Raw genomic sequence first — 16,596 nt, forward strand, 5'->3', positions numbered from 1 at the left:
AAGTATTCCTCAAAGGGTCTGGGATGAAAGATGGAGGCTAGATGGGTTTGTCGCTCCTCAAGTAGAGAGGGATTCCCTCTCGCTCACACACAGACGGGCACCCCATACCCTCCCTCTCGAGGTGGGATCTTCTGAGGCCCTCAGAGAGAACATGGAAGAAAAATAGAGCATTAGAAGGAGCCTTTGACAAAAATACCCGGGAGCAGCTTCCAGGAGGTCATAGCAGCTAGAAGAAACCCTCCCTCCAAAGTGTGGGCTCCCTTCCCTTCTGGCGTTCTCTCTGTATCTAAGTGCCTGGCACAATCCATTACAATATTGTGAGCTCTTACATTTACAGATGTCGGTAATGGGACTAGAAACCAAGGGCTTTGAGCTGTACGTGTGGTGCCTTCCTTGCAGTATGTCACTCACTCCTTTTGAACAGTTTCTTCTTCAGGAAAATTAGAACATAGAAAAACATCAGGGCAGAGCTTAGAAAGGCATATCCTGATTGTATCAATACCCAGTTAAGATACAGTTGCACGCCTTAGTAGTATAAAACCACAGTGATATTTTCTGACTTAGGGATAAAAACTGACCCTGTCCTCAAGGCGTATAATATAACATAAGGATGAAAACAAAAAGCACACAGGAGAGGTGTATGTAAACACAGAGTACATTAATAGCACAAACAGTGAGGGGGGTAAGCAGAAATGATAAAGGGAGTGTCCCACAGCATGAGGAAGGGTTATTAAGAGGGTTTTAGGTTTCCCCTATACTCTTTGGAGCAAATATTCCTAGTTTTGTCAATAGGAGAAAATGAGGGACAAAATAATTGGAGAGAAGAAAATGCCTCGGTGACCATGTGAAGAGCAAGATTAAATCCGAACCAGGAGAAGAGGCACCGCCTTTTCTATTCCCGCTCCTCCTGCCATCTTTGTACTGAGAATCACACATGGGGCTCCTGCTCATCTCCCAGGGGACCGGAATGAAGGAGGAGCTAAGGGTTTCGGAAACTGGGGAGATTTGAATGAATAGGAAGGCCAGAAAAGGGAGTTCAAAGGTACCACAGGATACAATTGAGGAGGAGGGCTGAGTATGCAGGAGATTTGAGCATCTCTCCTGCCCAAGTGCTCACTGTAGGGGACCTGCCCCAGACCCGTGGGACGATCTTGGTCTGACAGGGATGGATTCTCAAGTCCAGAGCAAAGGAACACAGATTTCACACTTTGCCACTAGGAATTACACCCTAGGAATTCCGGGGCTAGCTCCTCAGGATTCAGTGTGAAGATGGAGGCTGTAGAGGATCCTTCCTACCTTCTCAATAGCTTCACTATCCTTTGGAAACACTCCTTAGTCTGGGAGATTGGCTGCCTAGTGACAGGAGAAAATGACCCCAGTGGGATTTTCCAAGACCCAGCTCGGACTCTGCCTTCAACGACTGCTGGGAAAGCCCTCCGTGAGGCCTGAGTAAAGGAGGTACTGCCCAGCTGGAGAGCTAAGGGATGAAGCTTTCTCTTCCAGCAAAGAGCTGGCCTGTCCTACGTAGCTGACTCTGGGGGAGGGGTGAGCCCGCCAGCCAGGACAAGTGGGCCTTGCAGCCTAGGTGGCGCTATTTCTCTACTTTTTAGGTCCAGTTCCTGCAGGAACTTCCTCGAGGTCCTTACTCCTGCTCCTGGTTTGCTGGCTTGCTCGTGTAAACCACCTTATATTATTTTTTTTTCTAAAAATACTCCAAAGCAATTGAAAGAGTCCCTTCTCCCACCAGCCAGCCCTGGCCCCAGCCCCGGCCCCGGGGAGCGGGCGGGTAGGCGGGGAGGTGGGCCACTGCTTTATTAAACACAGGGAAAACTAATATTTACGGAATAAAATTTATGGAGCAGCCACGAGAATTCGACCCTTTTATGTGCATGTGGAGTGGGGGTTGGGCCAGGCTGGGGGCCTCAGGGAGGGGCCCAAGCCAGGGGGCAGGGCTGGAATACAGCCTGGCTCGGCCGATTTGTCAAGGCAGGGATTTCCCTGGAGTTGCCCTGGGACAAATGATTCTCAGCCACTACCCCTAGCTTTGGGGGGTAAGAGCTTCAGGGCAAGAACGCCTGAGGCAGGGCCTCTGCAGGCAATGTTTATGGAAGGATGTGTTTGGGCAATATCCCCATGGAGACAGCAACCTTTGGGGTACAGTGGGCAATGGGCGGGGAGGTCATCAGGCATATTCTTCCTTAACCTTTTTTGAAAGTACACATTCTTTTGCAAACACGGAAAAAGTTATGCTCTTAGGGTTTCACTTATAATTTGGGGGGATTCACAACTTCTTATCCCCCTATAATTAAAAAGGCCAGTTCTAGAGACTGTGCTCTTAGGGCAGAGGGATTATCCAAAGTGAAGAACCCGTATTTTCTCCCAGCTTGCTGGGAAAGTCTCTCCATTTTCCATGTGGTCCTATATCCTATAGATCCTGAAATCTAGCTATCTAAATTATGCCAAAAAGAAACTAAAGAACAAAGTGAGCCGTTTACAGGTTGTTTTTACTTGGTTCCCAATTCACTTCAGTGATAGGTATGACTACGGGCGTGCCAATGGGACACTGTGGTCTGGAGGTAGAGAGTTATCAGCAGCAACGGGGAATGAACCCCGGGGGAGCTCTCAGGCGCTGCCAGCAGGTAAAGGCACAGGGCAAGTCCTGAGTCCTCAAGATTCCTGTCTTGAAGAACCCATGAGGAATAAGAGTCTATTAAAAGGAAGCAGGGTCAGAGGAGATGGATGTAACAGTGGAAGACAGGAAAGAAGGACCTGACATCCTTCCTGGAAAATGTCTGCAATGATGTACAGAATACTGCACTTAACAACTCAGCTGTCTGGGTTCAAATTCTGACTGTTCCTTATTAGCTGTGTAACCTTTGATAAGTCACTTAATCACTTCAAGTCTCCATTTCCCAGTGGGTTAACAGTAGCTTCCTCACATGATGCTGTGAGGATTCAACGTCAGGCACTTATTAGAGTACCTGATATACATTAAATGCTCAATAAATGTTATTATTATTTTATTATAATCACTATTATTTTATTATTCCTTGGGTCGTCCACTCTCCCATGACTTGACATGAGGACAAAAACACCACTCCCAGCTAGAGAGGATATGAGAATGAGGAAGCATTTGACCATCACAGATAAATAAACCAGAAAAGGCCTCTGTGGGTTCTGCCTCTGACCCTTCCTCTACCTAACAGCCCCCAGTTAACATGTGAGTTCTACTTTGCTTCCTGTCTCTCCAAGGTGAAGTTTCATATGGTCTTACCTATATAGGAAAACCTAGAGAGAAGGCCACGGAACTTTGCCAATCCTGGTCCGCTAAATATTGCTAGATGTGCCCAAAGAGTTGACTTTCTAAATGTCTAAGGTTCTACCTATCTCACACAGCCTTTATATTTTTTCTTGCCAAGCGCTATGCGTTCTCTAGGCCAATTCTGTTGTCCCAGAGAACTCCTGTGGCCATTTCCTGTTCCCTGTCATCCTACCTTTCCTAGCTCTTCTAGTTACTGTGCTATTTGAAGTGGAATGAAGGATGGGAAAGTAAAATTCCTTTTTCTCCCACTCCAGTGGGAAGCTAACTATCTTGGCCCTGGTGCTTGGAGCTCTTTGTAATTTCAATCCCATATTGTGGTTTAATCTATTGTCTATGCCTTGGAAACAGACCAAAAACCCATATCCAGTTGGGCAAAGGAGAGCAGCCGCCATCTGTTCTGCCTCGTGCCCACCATGGACAGAGTTCTCCAGACCAAAGTTCCCACATGGAGGCAGAGCACAGGCCACAGCAGAGAAGCATAAGAAGAACCGGAGGGACTAAACTGAGGGCTTAGATTTCATCCAGAGACAAGTGGGGAGGGACACCGTAAAGTGAAGTGGGTTACGTGTTCCACAGAATAAGTACTCTCAAAAGCAGGGGAGTATGAGTGGTTTTTATAACATGCTGAAGAGAGAAGTGGGTCTCTGAGGAGCACCTGGGACTGGCTAGGGACTCTTCAGAAAGGTAGGCAATGCTTCCCAAGCATGTTGTGCCTTTCTGCTGACTTGCCCTCTGCACCTAGAGTCCATGATAGCGTCCGGGGTCTAGAGAACCTTCACCACAGAAGAGGAGTGTATGGGATTTGCAGAGACCGGCTTCAGCTCGGACAGGGAAGGCCAATGCCCGACGGGATGGAGCCAGGATCCCCTCGGTTAACAGGACCCATTCAGGTGGCCTGTCAATGTGAACTTCAGTCGTCTTGCCTCTGACTGTATAATTGTGTCAGAGGTATTGCCGCCACTGGCGCTCCTTCAAGGTGGCACTATTCTCCAAGTCCATCCTCAGCAGTTGAGACAGTGACAAGTTAATCGAAGAGCCCCCTTAGCTTCTTCCTCTTGACCTTGGATAGCTGAGGTCTCTGCACAGAGTCTGAAGGACCCTAGGAAAGAAAGAAACCCAAAATGAACAGGGGTTTTGAAGAGTACCCCTTAGGTTAGGAAAGGAACTTCCTTCCTCCCACGGCTCTGGTTAGGAGAGGCCTTCTTGAAGAGGCTGACAGTGTCTTGAAGTCTACGTCAGGCAGTGAATGTGATATAAGGCTCTACGCAGGAGACGTGTGCATCCATCTCCCCCTTTCCCCCCAGGGAACCACCCCACGGACTGCCACTGGAAGTGGGGTCAGGTAGAAAAGAAGTCAAGGTCCATCATTTAGTACAAGAATTGCAGAAAGGAGACAGCAAAGGAAGAGTTAAAAAACTGTGACTCTCCATATAGAAAGCCTCAATTTGGAAGCCTGATGACAAAAATGTCCCAATATTGGTAAGGTCGTACCAACACGGTGGCACTTCCAAGAACCCAGAACACCATCCAAGAAGCTGCTCGTGACTCACTGTGGCCTCTTTCTCAGGCACTGGGAGGGATGGTGCTGAGGAAACCGGCTCTTCTGGCTGGTTCAGAAGTTGGCCATCAGTTCCTGGTGGGGAGGCGCTGCTTGAGGTCCCAGGATCTCCTGAAATCAGAAAGATCAAGGGAAGATAGTGACAAATGCCTTCCTCTTACCAGGAAGACATTAGAATTTACCAAGCATTCTGAGAAACGCCAGGGGTTGCTAATATATAAACAGACAGAAGCAGCCACAAATCCAACTTCCAGCTGATTTTTTAAAAGCCCTGTTTCTACTATGAAGATTCCCCAGGTTCACTTTCACCAGGTAGGACAAGAGATTTCTTGACACAATATAACCAACTGGTCTTCTACTCATTTCCCGACATGTCTCAGATGGGGAGACTCCTCTTTTTCCGGGTTATCTCACTAATTCTCTTAAGTGCCTAGACCAGTTACTAGAACTTTCTGCAACGATGGTAATGTTTTGTATTTGCACCATCTAACTTGGCAGCCACCGGCCACACGTGGTTGTTGAGCATTTGAACTGTGGCTAGAGCAAAGAAGGAAATAAGAATTTAATTTAATTTAATTGTATTAATTTAAAGTTAAAAACTCACAAGGGCTAGAGCTACCATGAACCTGGAGAGCATAAACCTAGACCCTAACTCTAACCCTGGGAGACCAAGTACTCTTGGAGCCACTCACCAGTACCTTGATGTTTCTGCCTCACTTGGACCTCTTGTCTGGTGACTGCCATATATAGATCCTGTAGATCTGTGACAAAGTGTCTTCCATCACCAACACTGCATGCCGCTGGTAGTTTCTACAGGGGAGAGGAGATGCTGTCATTGGTTACACTATATTGCCAGACAAAAGGGACTCGATATTCCACTGGCAGAACTGACATCAACTCCAAAAGAATTTATATAAAGAAGTTAGATCCCATAAAGGGCACCCATATCCAAGCCTGTTGGGACCAATATGAAGACCTCTTGGGGAATCTCCTCTGAAAGGCAACTCCAAAGTATATCTTAATTTTTTCCTATACTCAGGTTTACTGTATTCTTCCATGAATACACCATAGGTCTCTAGGCTCTTTCTGTCAAAGGGATGACCTCTTAGAGGGCTATTTTTAGGAATTTACCTTCCCTAAATTGTCCCTGAGCTATACAGTTGCTACTTTAATTAAATTCCCCCATAAACTTCCATACTAGAGAGAAAAATGATGATGATGAATAGTGAAATCCAGGATAGGGGAGAGAGCAATATGGTAATATGGCAATAACAGACTGGGGGATAAAAAGAAATTGTGGAGTTGTGACGTTCAGTTAGAGGAGATGAGAGAAATAAAGTTTAAAAAGTTTGGAGGCTTACCTGACATTTTATACTCCCTACTGCGACCCCACTGTGTTTTATTATAATCGACAAACTCACAATGTGGGTGATACTTCTCCCAAGGGGGGTGAAAATTGGTTCTTATGGGGTTAAAAAAAAACTTACTCTTTTAAAATATAAAGCACAGATATACATGCACAGAATTTTGGTATATTTTTGATATTACCATTTCCTAAGGGGGGTGATTAGGAAAAAAATGTCTTAAAAGATTCCTTAGGGAGGTGATAATGAAAAAACGTTGAGAAACACTGTTATAATCACATTATATTTACATGTTTCCTGCAAACAGAATGAACTGTGGCTTTATATTCACAGCAAAATGCTTTGGCTAGTTTGACTTTCATATATTTGGCTGAACCGAGTTGAAATAATGTTGAAGACCGAAGAAAGTGCAATAAAAATGAGATGAAAGAGTGTGGTATCCAGTGGTCCCAAACCTGGCTGCACTGCAGAATCCTGGAAAGGGCCCAGAACTCCTTCATCTGTCCCTGTGCATGCAAATCCTCATGGTTCCTAGCCAAGTTAGCAGGTCTCCAAGGAAGCCATGCCAGCCACTCATATGGCAACCAACCCCAAATCCTGGATCGGCCCATATCTCTCGTCAAGGGCACTTTCTCTGGGCTATAAGGGCATTCATTTCTGAAAAACCACTGTGGGTGAAGGATGGAAGAGAGAAAGCGGGAGAAGCAGGGAAGTAGTGGCTGAACCAGTCAAGATTATATCTTTCCCTGTGTATGGTGGCAGCTGAAAAACTTGTTGATTCCCAGGAAACGTAACATACATTTGTACTCTAACCCAACTCCCATAAAGATTATACCAGTCTTGGACTTTCACTGGAAACCACAGGTAATGAATCAGAAGCCCTGAGTCCAAACTTTACTTCTAGCTAGTAATCACACTAGGAGTAAAACAGCTCTCTCCAGCAGCATTCCCTGAGGAATGAACTGACATAGGGAAGGCAAACTCTCAGGCCACACCCCCACCTCACCTTGTTCTCCTTCCAGGTTCTGCTCTCCTATCCCCACGCCTCTACTCCACAGCCAGAAAGCCCTGACAGTGGAGAGGCCAACAGCTGTTCTCCTTCCTTATAGCTCATGTCTCTAGGATGCCCTTTCATATTGCTCAAGAGATATGGCCTCTCTTAGCATCACCCATACACAGCGTGGTAGGCACTGTACTATTTGAACACATGGGCTAGGCAGAATCTAGGCAGTCCATGCCATCTCCTGCCCTTTCTATGGAACTAAACAGACTCATAAATTTTCCAGGGTCATTTTTAGCCAGCTCGTAGAGTTAGTCTCAAAATGAAGTGCCAGAAATGGAAGGTCACAGAGCCAGTGCTGTCCTGGACCTGAGTCCAAATCTAGTACGTACATATTAGCCCTCCCTCCTCTCAGAGAGATCTGGTCCTGCAGTTGCTATCAATGGGCATCCTCCGTGAGTATATATCCTCAGAAAAGTACTAGGCAAAGAATATTGGTACATTTGCTGCATATTTACTATGTGCTAGATAGACACTGTTCTACGTATTTAAAGTATTAACCTATTTTTGTCTTATTCACTGCTATTTCCCTGGCACCTAGAACAACCTGGCCCATAGCAGGGGCGCAATAACTATTTATGAATGAATGAACATGGTAGGCAATAGTATGACCCCATTTTCCTGAGGAGGCCACAGCTAGTAAGTGGTGGAGCAGGATGAGAACCCAGTCTGGCTTCAGGGCCCACAAATGTAATGATTACCCTATTTACTTCTCTGAACCGCAGAATTTTTGTCAAAAGGGCAATACAGCCTTTCCCAGGATGACAATCCTCAATCCCTCATATCTGCCTATATTCCCATCCAGCCTAGGACAAGCTCCTTCAGGTGATAAGAAAAAAAGCGAACGGATAAACAGGAGGCAGCCAGCCTGACCTGGAACCCTCCGGGGATGAAAGGCCATACCCTTAACCCTATTCTAGCCCTTCCCAGTTGTCACTGATTCCTTGGGCATTGTCTGCAGAATATGCCAGGGAAAAGAGGTAAAGAGGCCAGAGCCTGGGAAGGAGAAACTTTAGCTCCCTGCGCTGGACAATGGTAGGGCGAGCTGGGGCGGGCGGCAGAGATCAAAGGGACAATGCTGGAGTCAGGACTAAGGAAAGCAAACAGCAGTGCCCCCTGCTATAAGTACGATTGAGCCAGGAACAAGGTGTACCAGCCACAAAGCGGGTCACTGCCCAGAGTGGGGAGGGGAAGAATACTGTGTAATATGCTCTGCTGTATAATGTCTTCATCTGATTAACCCAGAATCAATGCTACTCAGCAAAGAAGTTGAGATTCCTACCGTGTGCCAGGCACTACGGGGCTGAGGGAGGGGAAATGGGTGCACGGTTCTTCCCTCCTCAGAACAGGACTGAGTTAGTACAAAGAGAAATAGGTCAGCGTCCCTGTGTCAAAGAGTTTATGTTCACATGTGGGAGAAGGGCAGGTGTTTTATTTATACATATATATATATGTGTAGATAGATAGATAGATAGATAGATAGATAGATAGATAGAGAGATATATATATGTAAATATTTCAAACATTATCCTATAACAAAAGGTAAAAAGGAAGGAACCCAGAGAAGAAGAAAGGGATGAATTCTGACTGAGGGTCCAGTAAAAAGCTTCGGAGGTGGTGACATCAAGTTAAGCTTTGCAAGGTTAGACTGAATGTGGTGGAAGTATTTGAGGCACAAAGGTGTGAAAAGGCAGGCTATGTGGACGTATCTCATGGGAAATAAGACTAGAAGGCTAAATTCATATCCACCAGATTGCCAAGAACATCGTTTTTTGAATTAAAGATATGCCTATGGGAATTGCCTTTTGTTTCACAAAGTCGCTTTCTCTACTATACAACTGGTTGCCAAGGTTTCCTTGGCTCCAAACTAATACTGATACAACAATGAGGAATCAGAAGCTTCCTCTAGGTTTCCTTTTGTAGGCTTCCTGCTACATTTATGGACATTCTTTCAGGTCTTCTTCACTGCTTACTGCTAGTACCGTGACTTTTCAATAGCCGCAAGAGTCATACTACTCTCCTGTCTCCAAGAGCTATTTCACGCTCCCATCTCCATCCACTAGGACTTTGGCCCCTGCTATACAGCCATATCAGAAGCTTTAGGAAAACCAAAGTTACAGAAATCCTACAGGGCATTTTATTTCCCTTCTTGTCCCTACTAAGCCTACCTTGGTTCCTACGGCCCACACTACCCTCTTAGCAATAACTCCCATCTTCATCAGGTCTAAAATTCGCTCCCAGTGGTCCAGAAATTCTAAGAGTCCCTCCTACTCTCTGATCTCAACAGGAACTGTTGGAGAGAGCCCAACTGCCACTTTCCACTAAAATAAGAGATCTGATCCCATCTCACCTTCTCCTGTCTCATCCCACCTTTCCTCTGGGGCTGTTTCAGGAAAGAAACCATTAGGGTCCTGGGTAAGGAAAGGCCAGACCCTGATACACTGCTCACGCTACTCAATATGGGCCCACAGGCTGAGGATACAGATTTATTAGAAGAAAAAGGGGAAACGAGCAAACTGGAGCTCCCAGCATCAGCCTGGAGCAGGTCTTTGGTTGTGGCATCAGCCCCAGAAGCTGGCCCAGCCCCAAGGCCCTGACACTGACTGTCACAATGTCACGACCACAGAACAGGGCCCCTCACACATGACTTGCTAAGGGTAAGAACTCCTCTCCTACCTCTTGCAGTCTGGTAAACTCTGCTGGTACTGGATACAAACTTCTTGCCCAGGGAGCCCAAGTTGCAGTTTAGGAAATCATCACCAGCTCCCCTGAGGGGTACGAGCGCATTGGAAGAGTCTCCTAAGGTCTCAAATTACCACAGGGTTACCACGATAAATAGGAAGAAACAAGAAAAATGCTTTAGGAAGGGGACTCTAAGGAGAAAGACTCTTCAAGAAATAGAACTCGTGCCCCCATCCCATCTATCTATTCACCAAATAAATACTGACCACCTAGACGTGGAGGGATGGATAGATAAGGTGGGGGTGAGACTAACAACATCTACCTCACAGAGTTTGTGAAAGGATTCAATGAAAGTAGAGTAAGTACTCAAGAAATGTGTCCCTTCCCTTAGCAAGGCACACTGAGACTTTCCTTGCCTGGCCCCAGTCCAGTGCTAAGGAAGCTCAAGAAATGCCCTAATGCTGCAGTGCACGGAAAAGCTAGGGTTGACCCAGGGATTCACCTTTCCCCACTGTACCCCAAAGCATATGACCTTCTAACAATTCAGTAACCAGTCAAACCCAGGGCAGGGAGATACCTGTGGGTAGTTCGCTGTCCACCACTGCCACGCTAGCCCACTCCTCAGTCTCTGGAAGGACCAAGGCCGTGTGGCTTTTGTATCAGAAGGTTCTGGTTTTAAATCCTGGCTCTGCCAGTTAGCAGCTATGTTACTAACCGCTGTTACCTCACCAGAAAACTGAGGAGACCAATACCTACTTTTATAAGACTGACAGAAGGATTATACAAGATAATATTTGTAAAGGTTGCCTGCTGAGTACATATTATGTCTCCTGACCTCCCCAAAACTGCTCTTGTTGCTTCTCAGAGATCTTCTTTATTCTCCCCATGTTTAGGACCTACCGAGGAGGCCACGGTTTCCCTTTCATTCTCGTCACCCTCTTTTCTGGGGGTGAGTCAAGCAACCCTCCCCAGGAGCACACAAAGCACAAACAACTTGCTCCTCAAAACATTTTAGCAAAAGGATTCCACACAGCCCAACTTGTCCAACAAGGCTTCAACCAGGAACCCTTTCTCACCACCATTTCCTGCTCCCTAATGTGGCTTGTGCAAGACACTCCGTTACAGCATTTCCATGTTAAAATAATACACTCAATAAAGTCTATTTGGGAAGGAGAGAAACATGAACTGCAGATATGTCATCCAAAGAGTTAACAGCCAAATGGTGTTTGACGGGATTAATCTCACAGTTTCTTCAGGGTCAGAGGAAAAACAATGTTACTGGGATAACAAAGAGAGCTCCGGTGGCGATGTTCATCTCATTCTCCCTTCTCCTTACTTCACATTTTCCCACAGCATCTCACGCAGATGAGCTGTTTCTGAGTTTCAGACAAGATCCAACCCCGAGGGGTCTCTCTGTTTTATCCCTCACAGAATACCCCTCTGTTCTCTCAGTTCACTATTCACCAACCTCGGCGATGTGGGAGAACACAGTACCCTAAGTATACAAGGCACGCTGCCCTTGAAGACCGTGTGGGAAGCTGACGAGACAGCTGACACTGCTCCTGTGTTTGGTCTGGCTTCGCTTTGTTTGGGTCTGTGCCGCACAGGGCCTACCCTGACCACTCTGCTCCGCCGCTGCTGACCTCGCCATGCTCTCCTGTCCGCCTCTGGCTCCTGAGCTCCCACCCGCTCCACGCGGGGCTCTAAGGAAAAAACATGGAGAGGCCTGTACTTAACCTTGGGTTTGGGACCTTGCAAAGGTCCACCTAGTAATAGTCCACCTCACCCCTCCATCCTTTTCAAACAAGGTGGGAGAGTCTGCAGTGTAGTCAAATCATTAATTTGACTACACTTTGTGGCCACCCTTCAAAATGGGATAATTTTGCTGCCTCACTCTCTCTCATGGTGCTGGAAACATAGTGGAGCTAAGATAGGTGCAGAGTTCAAAACAGTTTGAGATAAAGTCCAGTCTTACTTATATTATTCAGATTTTTGTGGCTCCATTTGAAGCCTTCCCTAGCTCCCTGCACCGCACAGTCAGAAGGGAAGGGAGGCAGGAAGAAAGACCATATAGAGAGGTCCGAATCGAAGGCTTGAATGATACTAGTAAGATTCACATTTTGGAATGTGTTCAAAGCACTAGGTACTCGGCTAAGCATTTACCGCATTATCGCAGTTAACTCCTCAGTGACCCTGTCAGCTGGGCACTCAAGTCTTTCTTATTTTGCAGATGAGAAAACAGAGGCTCAGAGAGGTTAAGTAATTTGACCAAGGCCACAGCTGGAAAGTAGCAGAATGGGGAGGTGGCAGACAGGCCCAGGAAGCTGAACTCCAGAATACACCCTTGAACCACTATTACCATGATGCCTCTTAGAATCACCAGTGAGACAGCCATTTCTCCCTCCCACCCTCCACCCCCTGAAGAAGGCTGGCCCTTGTTCTGAGGGCTAGTTGTACTAGATGCTAGCTCTCACCTCCCTTCTTAAATCTCCAAATAGCTCAAGAGGCTGATAGAGGGAAAAGACAAAATGCCCTCCAGAGAAGGAAAGCCTGACTTAACCCCTTGAATAATCCTTCAACGGAACTAGAAAATCAGAAAAATGAATCTCTGGTATGGGGAGGCTCTAGACTCTAAATCTCCTTTTAAAATAAGTACAGCCCCTCAAAGTCATAGCAGGAAGGCCCCTTAGCTCTGCCCCAAAAGAAAAATAATGGTAAAGGGAGTGGAAGTGAAGGTGGGGGCAGGGGCCGCTGCTCTCATAAGAGCCCTTTGTGGTGGCTGCCTCTGAAAGGAGGTTTTGCTAGACAAGGTGGAACTTCTCAAGGTGACAAGCAAATGGTACAGCCTAAGCTGTGACCCTTTGCTCACTCCTTAATCAACCCCTCCCTTTTGGAGGGCCGGAGCCTACACTGTCCCGAAGCCCCACCCAGCCCCTGCACAAACCATGGCTTTCTAGTCTGGAAGGCGACTAATGAGCAGCTAAGGGGCTGGGGGGACAAAAGTGGTTTCCTGGGGGGACGAATCCTTAGAGGCCCTCAGAAAGTGCAGTAGCAACGCTCATTCCTTCTTTTCTCTCCTCCCATTCCTTCTCCAAGAAGAACAAGCAGTTCCTGTCAGCTCTGGCTCAAGGAGGGGACCAGCCTATCAGGGAGACAAATCTGAATGATAGTTTAGCACCTCTCTCCAATTCAGCCACCTCACCACCCTTTTCCCAAATGGAAATGAAACAATGTAGTAGAAATCAGAAAGGAAAAAGCATCAGGTTTAGTAGCAAAAAGAAAATGACAGCTACGAGGCAGGCATCTGGCACTGAAAGCTCTGTCCCTGCCCCATGCCACGGGCACTGCGTGTAAGTACATATTTCATTTCTTTTTTCTCCTGTTTTAGTGTAGAAGGGAAGGCAGTCAGCTGGGTCTGTAGGGTACAGAGGTGATTTAGAGGACCCAGTAGTATTCTCTGTAGGACATCTACCACCAAAGGGATTCTCTTTCACTCCGATTACATGCTTGACAGCTGGGAACACAGCCCATGGTGGCTGTGATCTCATGGGCTCCCTGCCCCCACCCTGCCTGCTCCTTGTAGGGTGACAGAGTCCTTTCCACCCTGTAAAATCTTACTCTATAGGGTGATGTACTGCCTCTCTCTCTCTCTCTCTTTCTTTCTGTCTGTCTGTCTCTCTCTCTCACACACACTGGTGATCAAAGCCTGGTCCTCATGACCTTAGGTGGGTAAAGGATTTTTAACAGGACACAGATCACAAAGGAAAAGACTGAGAAACTGGACTACATTAAAATTAGGAACTTCTGTTCCTCAAAAGACACAATTAAGAGAGCAAAAAATCGAGCGAGTGAGAGAAAATATTTGCAATACATATGAGCAACAAGGACTTGTTTCCAGAATATATGCAGAACTCTTGAAAATCAATAAGAAAAAGACAAATAGCACAACAGAGAACTGGCAAAGAACTTGGTCATATCTAAATGACCAATAATTACATGAAAATGTACAGAATGTCTTAAGTCATTAGGGAAATCAAAAACACAATAGGATATCATTATGTATTTACTATAATGGCTAAAAGGGAAAAGGCAGATAATACAAGTGTTGCCAAGCACATGGTACAACCAGAACTCTCATATGCTGCCTATGTGAGCATAAATTGATAGAGTCACTCTGGAAAACTGTTTGGCAGTATCTACTAAATATGAACATATGCATAACTATGAAAAAACTATTCCACTTTCATGTATGTACCCAACACAAATGAATAAATAAATTGTGGTACAGTCTTACAATGAAATATTATACAGAAATGAAAATTAACAAAGTACTGCTACACACAACATGGATAAATTTCATAAACAGTTTGTTGAGTGAAAAGTCAAACAAAAAAGAGTGTATACCATATGATTCCATTTATATGAGGTTCAAAACAGGCAAGTTAATCCATCATACTGGAAGTCAGGAGACTGGTTACCCTTGGAGGTGGTAGAAACTGTGTACTAGAAATTTTCTAGTTCCGGATTTGGGTGCTGATGATACAGCTATGTTCATTTTGTAATAATGCTTCTAGCTGTGTGCTTATGATATGGGTACTTTCTGTATGCACCTTGTATTTCAATTTAAAAAGTTTATTAATAAAAGATAAACCACTATAAAAAACAATTTGGCAGGGCGTCAACAAATGTAGAATTACTATATGACCCAGCAATTGCAGTCTTAGGTATATACCCACAAGAATTAAAAACATATGTTCATACAACAACTCATACATGAACGTTTATAGCGGCATTATTCATAACCCAAAAGTGAAAGCAACCCAACTGTCCATCAACCGACAAATGGATAAACGGAACATGGTCTAGCCACACAATGGCATATTATTCTGCCATAAAAAGGAATGAAGGACTGATACTTGCTTCAATGGATGAACTTTGAAAACATAATGGTAAGTGAAAGAAGCCAGACACAAAAGACCATATAATATATGATTCCATTTGTATGAAATATTCAGAATTGGCAAATCCACAGACACAGAAAGTCGATTCCTGATTTCCAAGAGCTGCAGGGAGGAGAGATGGAGCATGACTGCAAATGGGCACAGGGTTTCTTTTTGGGAGTGTTGAAAAGGTTCTAGAATTAGACAGTAGTTATGGGGCACAACTTTGTGAATATTATAAAACCACAGAACTGTACACGTTTGGTATATACTCTTCGGTAAATGTTATAGTGTGTGAATTATATCTCAGTTTTTCAAAGGATTTAAAAACAGAGAAAGTGTCTACTCTCCCACTTTCCTCTTTCTGTTTTCCACTGTTCCCTCTTTTGGGAATAGACTCTTAGGCTCCCAATAGGCCTGGCCAGCTGTTAAAGGACTTCAACATAGTCAGTGGAGCAGGTTCCTGCCTGGTGACCGAGTGACTAGAGTGAGCATAGAATGGGGACAGGACATGGGATCTACAGTCACACAGGCCGAGCTTTGAAAAGAACTCCCCCACCTACATATTCGTTTTAAGTGACTTAATCTCTTTGAGCCTAATTTTTCTCTCCATAAATGAGTAAAATAATCCCTATCAATGAGAGTTGTTGTAAGGATTGCTAAATGAGATAAGGTGTGTAACACAGTAAACCCTTCCCCTTGAAAGTTCCAAGCAATCTGAGTTACTTGAAGGCAACCAGAAAACGCACTTTATTTCAGCAAAACTATATGGGTTCCGGAGTTGAACTGCTCAAATCCCAAGTTCATTACTTGACCTTTCTCAGCCTTAGTTGCTCCACTTATATAATGGGCATAATAACACTGTATGCACCATCGAGTTCTGGTAAGGATTAAATGAGATAATGCATGTAAAGTGCTCACTGCACTGCCTGGCACATAGAAAGCACTCAATAAGTATTAACTGTTATGAATTCACTCATTAAACAAAATTGTTGAGTATGTCAGATTGTGTGCTGTGTCCTAAGGATGAGATGGAGTTCTCTGCCTTCAAGGAGCTCATAGTCTGGCTGGGGAGTCAGACACATAAACAAATAATTGTTTTTCGTGGCCAGGCACACACTGGAGCCTTTGATTCCCAGTCAAGAACGCTCGGTCTACGGCATTATAAAACAAAGCTGGATACGTAAGGAACGGTGTGGGGTGGGGGCAGCAGTGAACTGACGAACCATGAATCAACAGTAGACCTTTCTTTTTCCTATAAATAGCCGACAAGAAGCTAGATAAATAGGCATGCAGACTTCCTCCTCAGCTTTGCTGCGAACTGGCCAGTGGCTGAAGGGCATCTCCTATGTATCTGTCTTCCCTGTTCTTCTAGTGCTGCTCCCTCTCACCTTTTAGATCTCAGTTTAAATATCACTTCTTCTGGACTCCTGATCACGCCATCTCAAGTATTTGCTCATGTAGTACTCTATGATTTTTTCTCCAAACAATTGTAATAATTTCCAATGATCTGTTTACTCATTTGCTATCTCCCCTGCTAGGCTATGAGCTCCTGGAGTTCAGGTTCATTCCACAAATACTTGCTGAGTATCTGCTATGTGCCAGGCTCTGAAGTAGGTGCCGGGAATTCCATCTGGGGTGCAGACATGGCCACTGCCCTCACGGAGATT

General features: G+C 45.3%; 1 protein-coding gene across 3 annotated transcripts in view; it reads right to left on the reverse strand.

Moving 5' to 3' along the window:
* Window positions 1-3,916: 3,916 nt before the first annotated feature.
* NHEJ1 (non-homologous end joining factor 1) overlaps window positions 3,917-16,596 on the reverse strand; it is a 71,357-nt gene continuing 58,677 nt past the window's right edge. The window contains exons 6-8 of one of the 3 annotated variants that reach the window (XM_019741873.2): window positions 5,573-5,690; window positions 4,873-4,991; window positions 3,917-4,421 (exon numbers count right to left, since the gene is read on the reverse strand). In XM_019741873.2, coding sequence (XP_019597432.1) covers window positions 4,347-4,421; window positions 4,873-4,991; window positions 5,573-5,690 — 312 coding nt within the window. In that variant the 3' untranslated portion in view covers window positions 3,917-4,346. The remainder of the gene's footprint in view (window positions 4,422-4,872; window positions 4,992-5,572; window positions 5,691-16,596) is intronic. The other 2 variants (XM_074313696.1, XM_074313700.1) reach the window with 2 other exon arrangements.

The sequence above is a fragment of the Rhinolophus sinicus genome, linkage group LG01 (genome assembly GCF_036562045.2).
Source record: "Rhinolophus sinicus isolate RSC01 linkage group LG01, ASM3656204v1, whole genome shotgun sequence".
Lineage (NCBI taxonomy): Eukaryota > Metazoa > Chordata > Mammalia > Chiroptera > Rhinolophidae > Rhinolophus > Rhinolophus sinicus.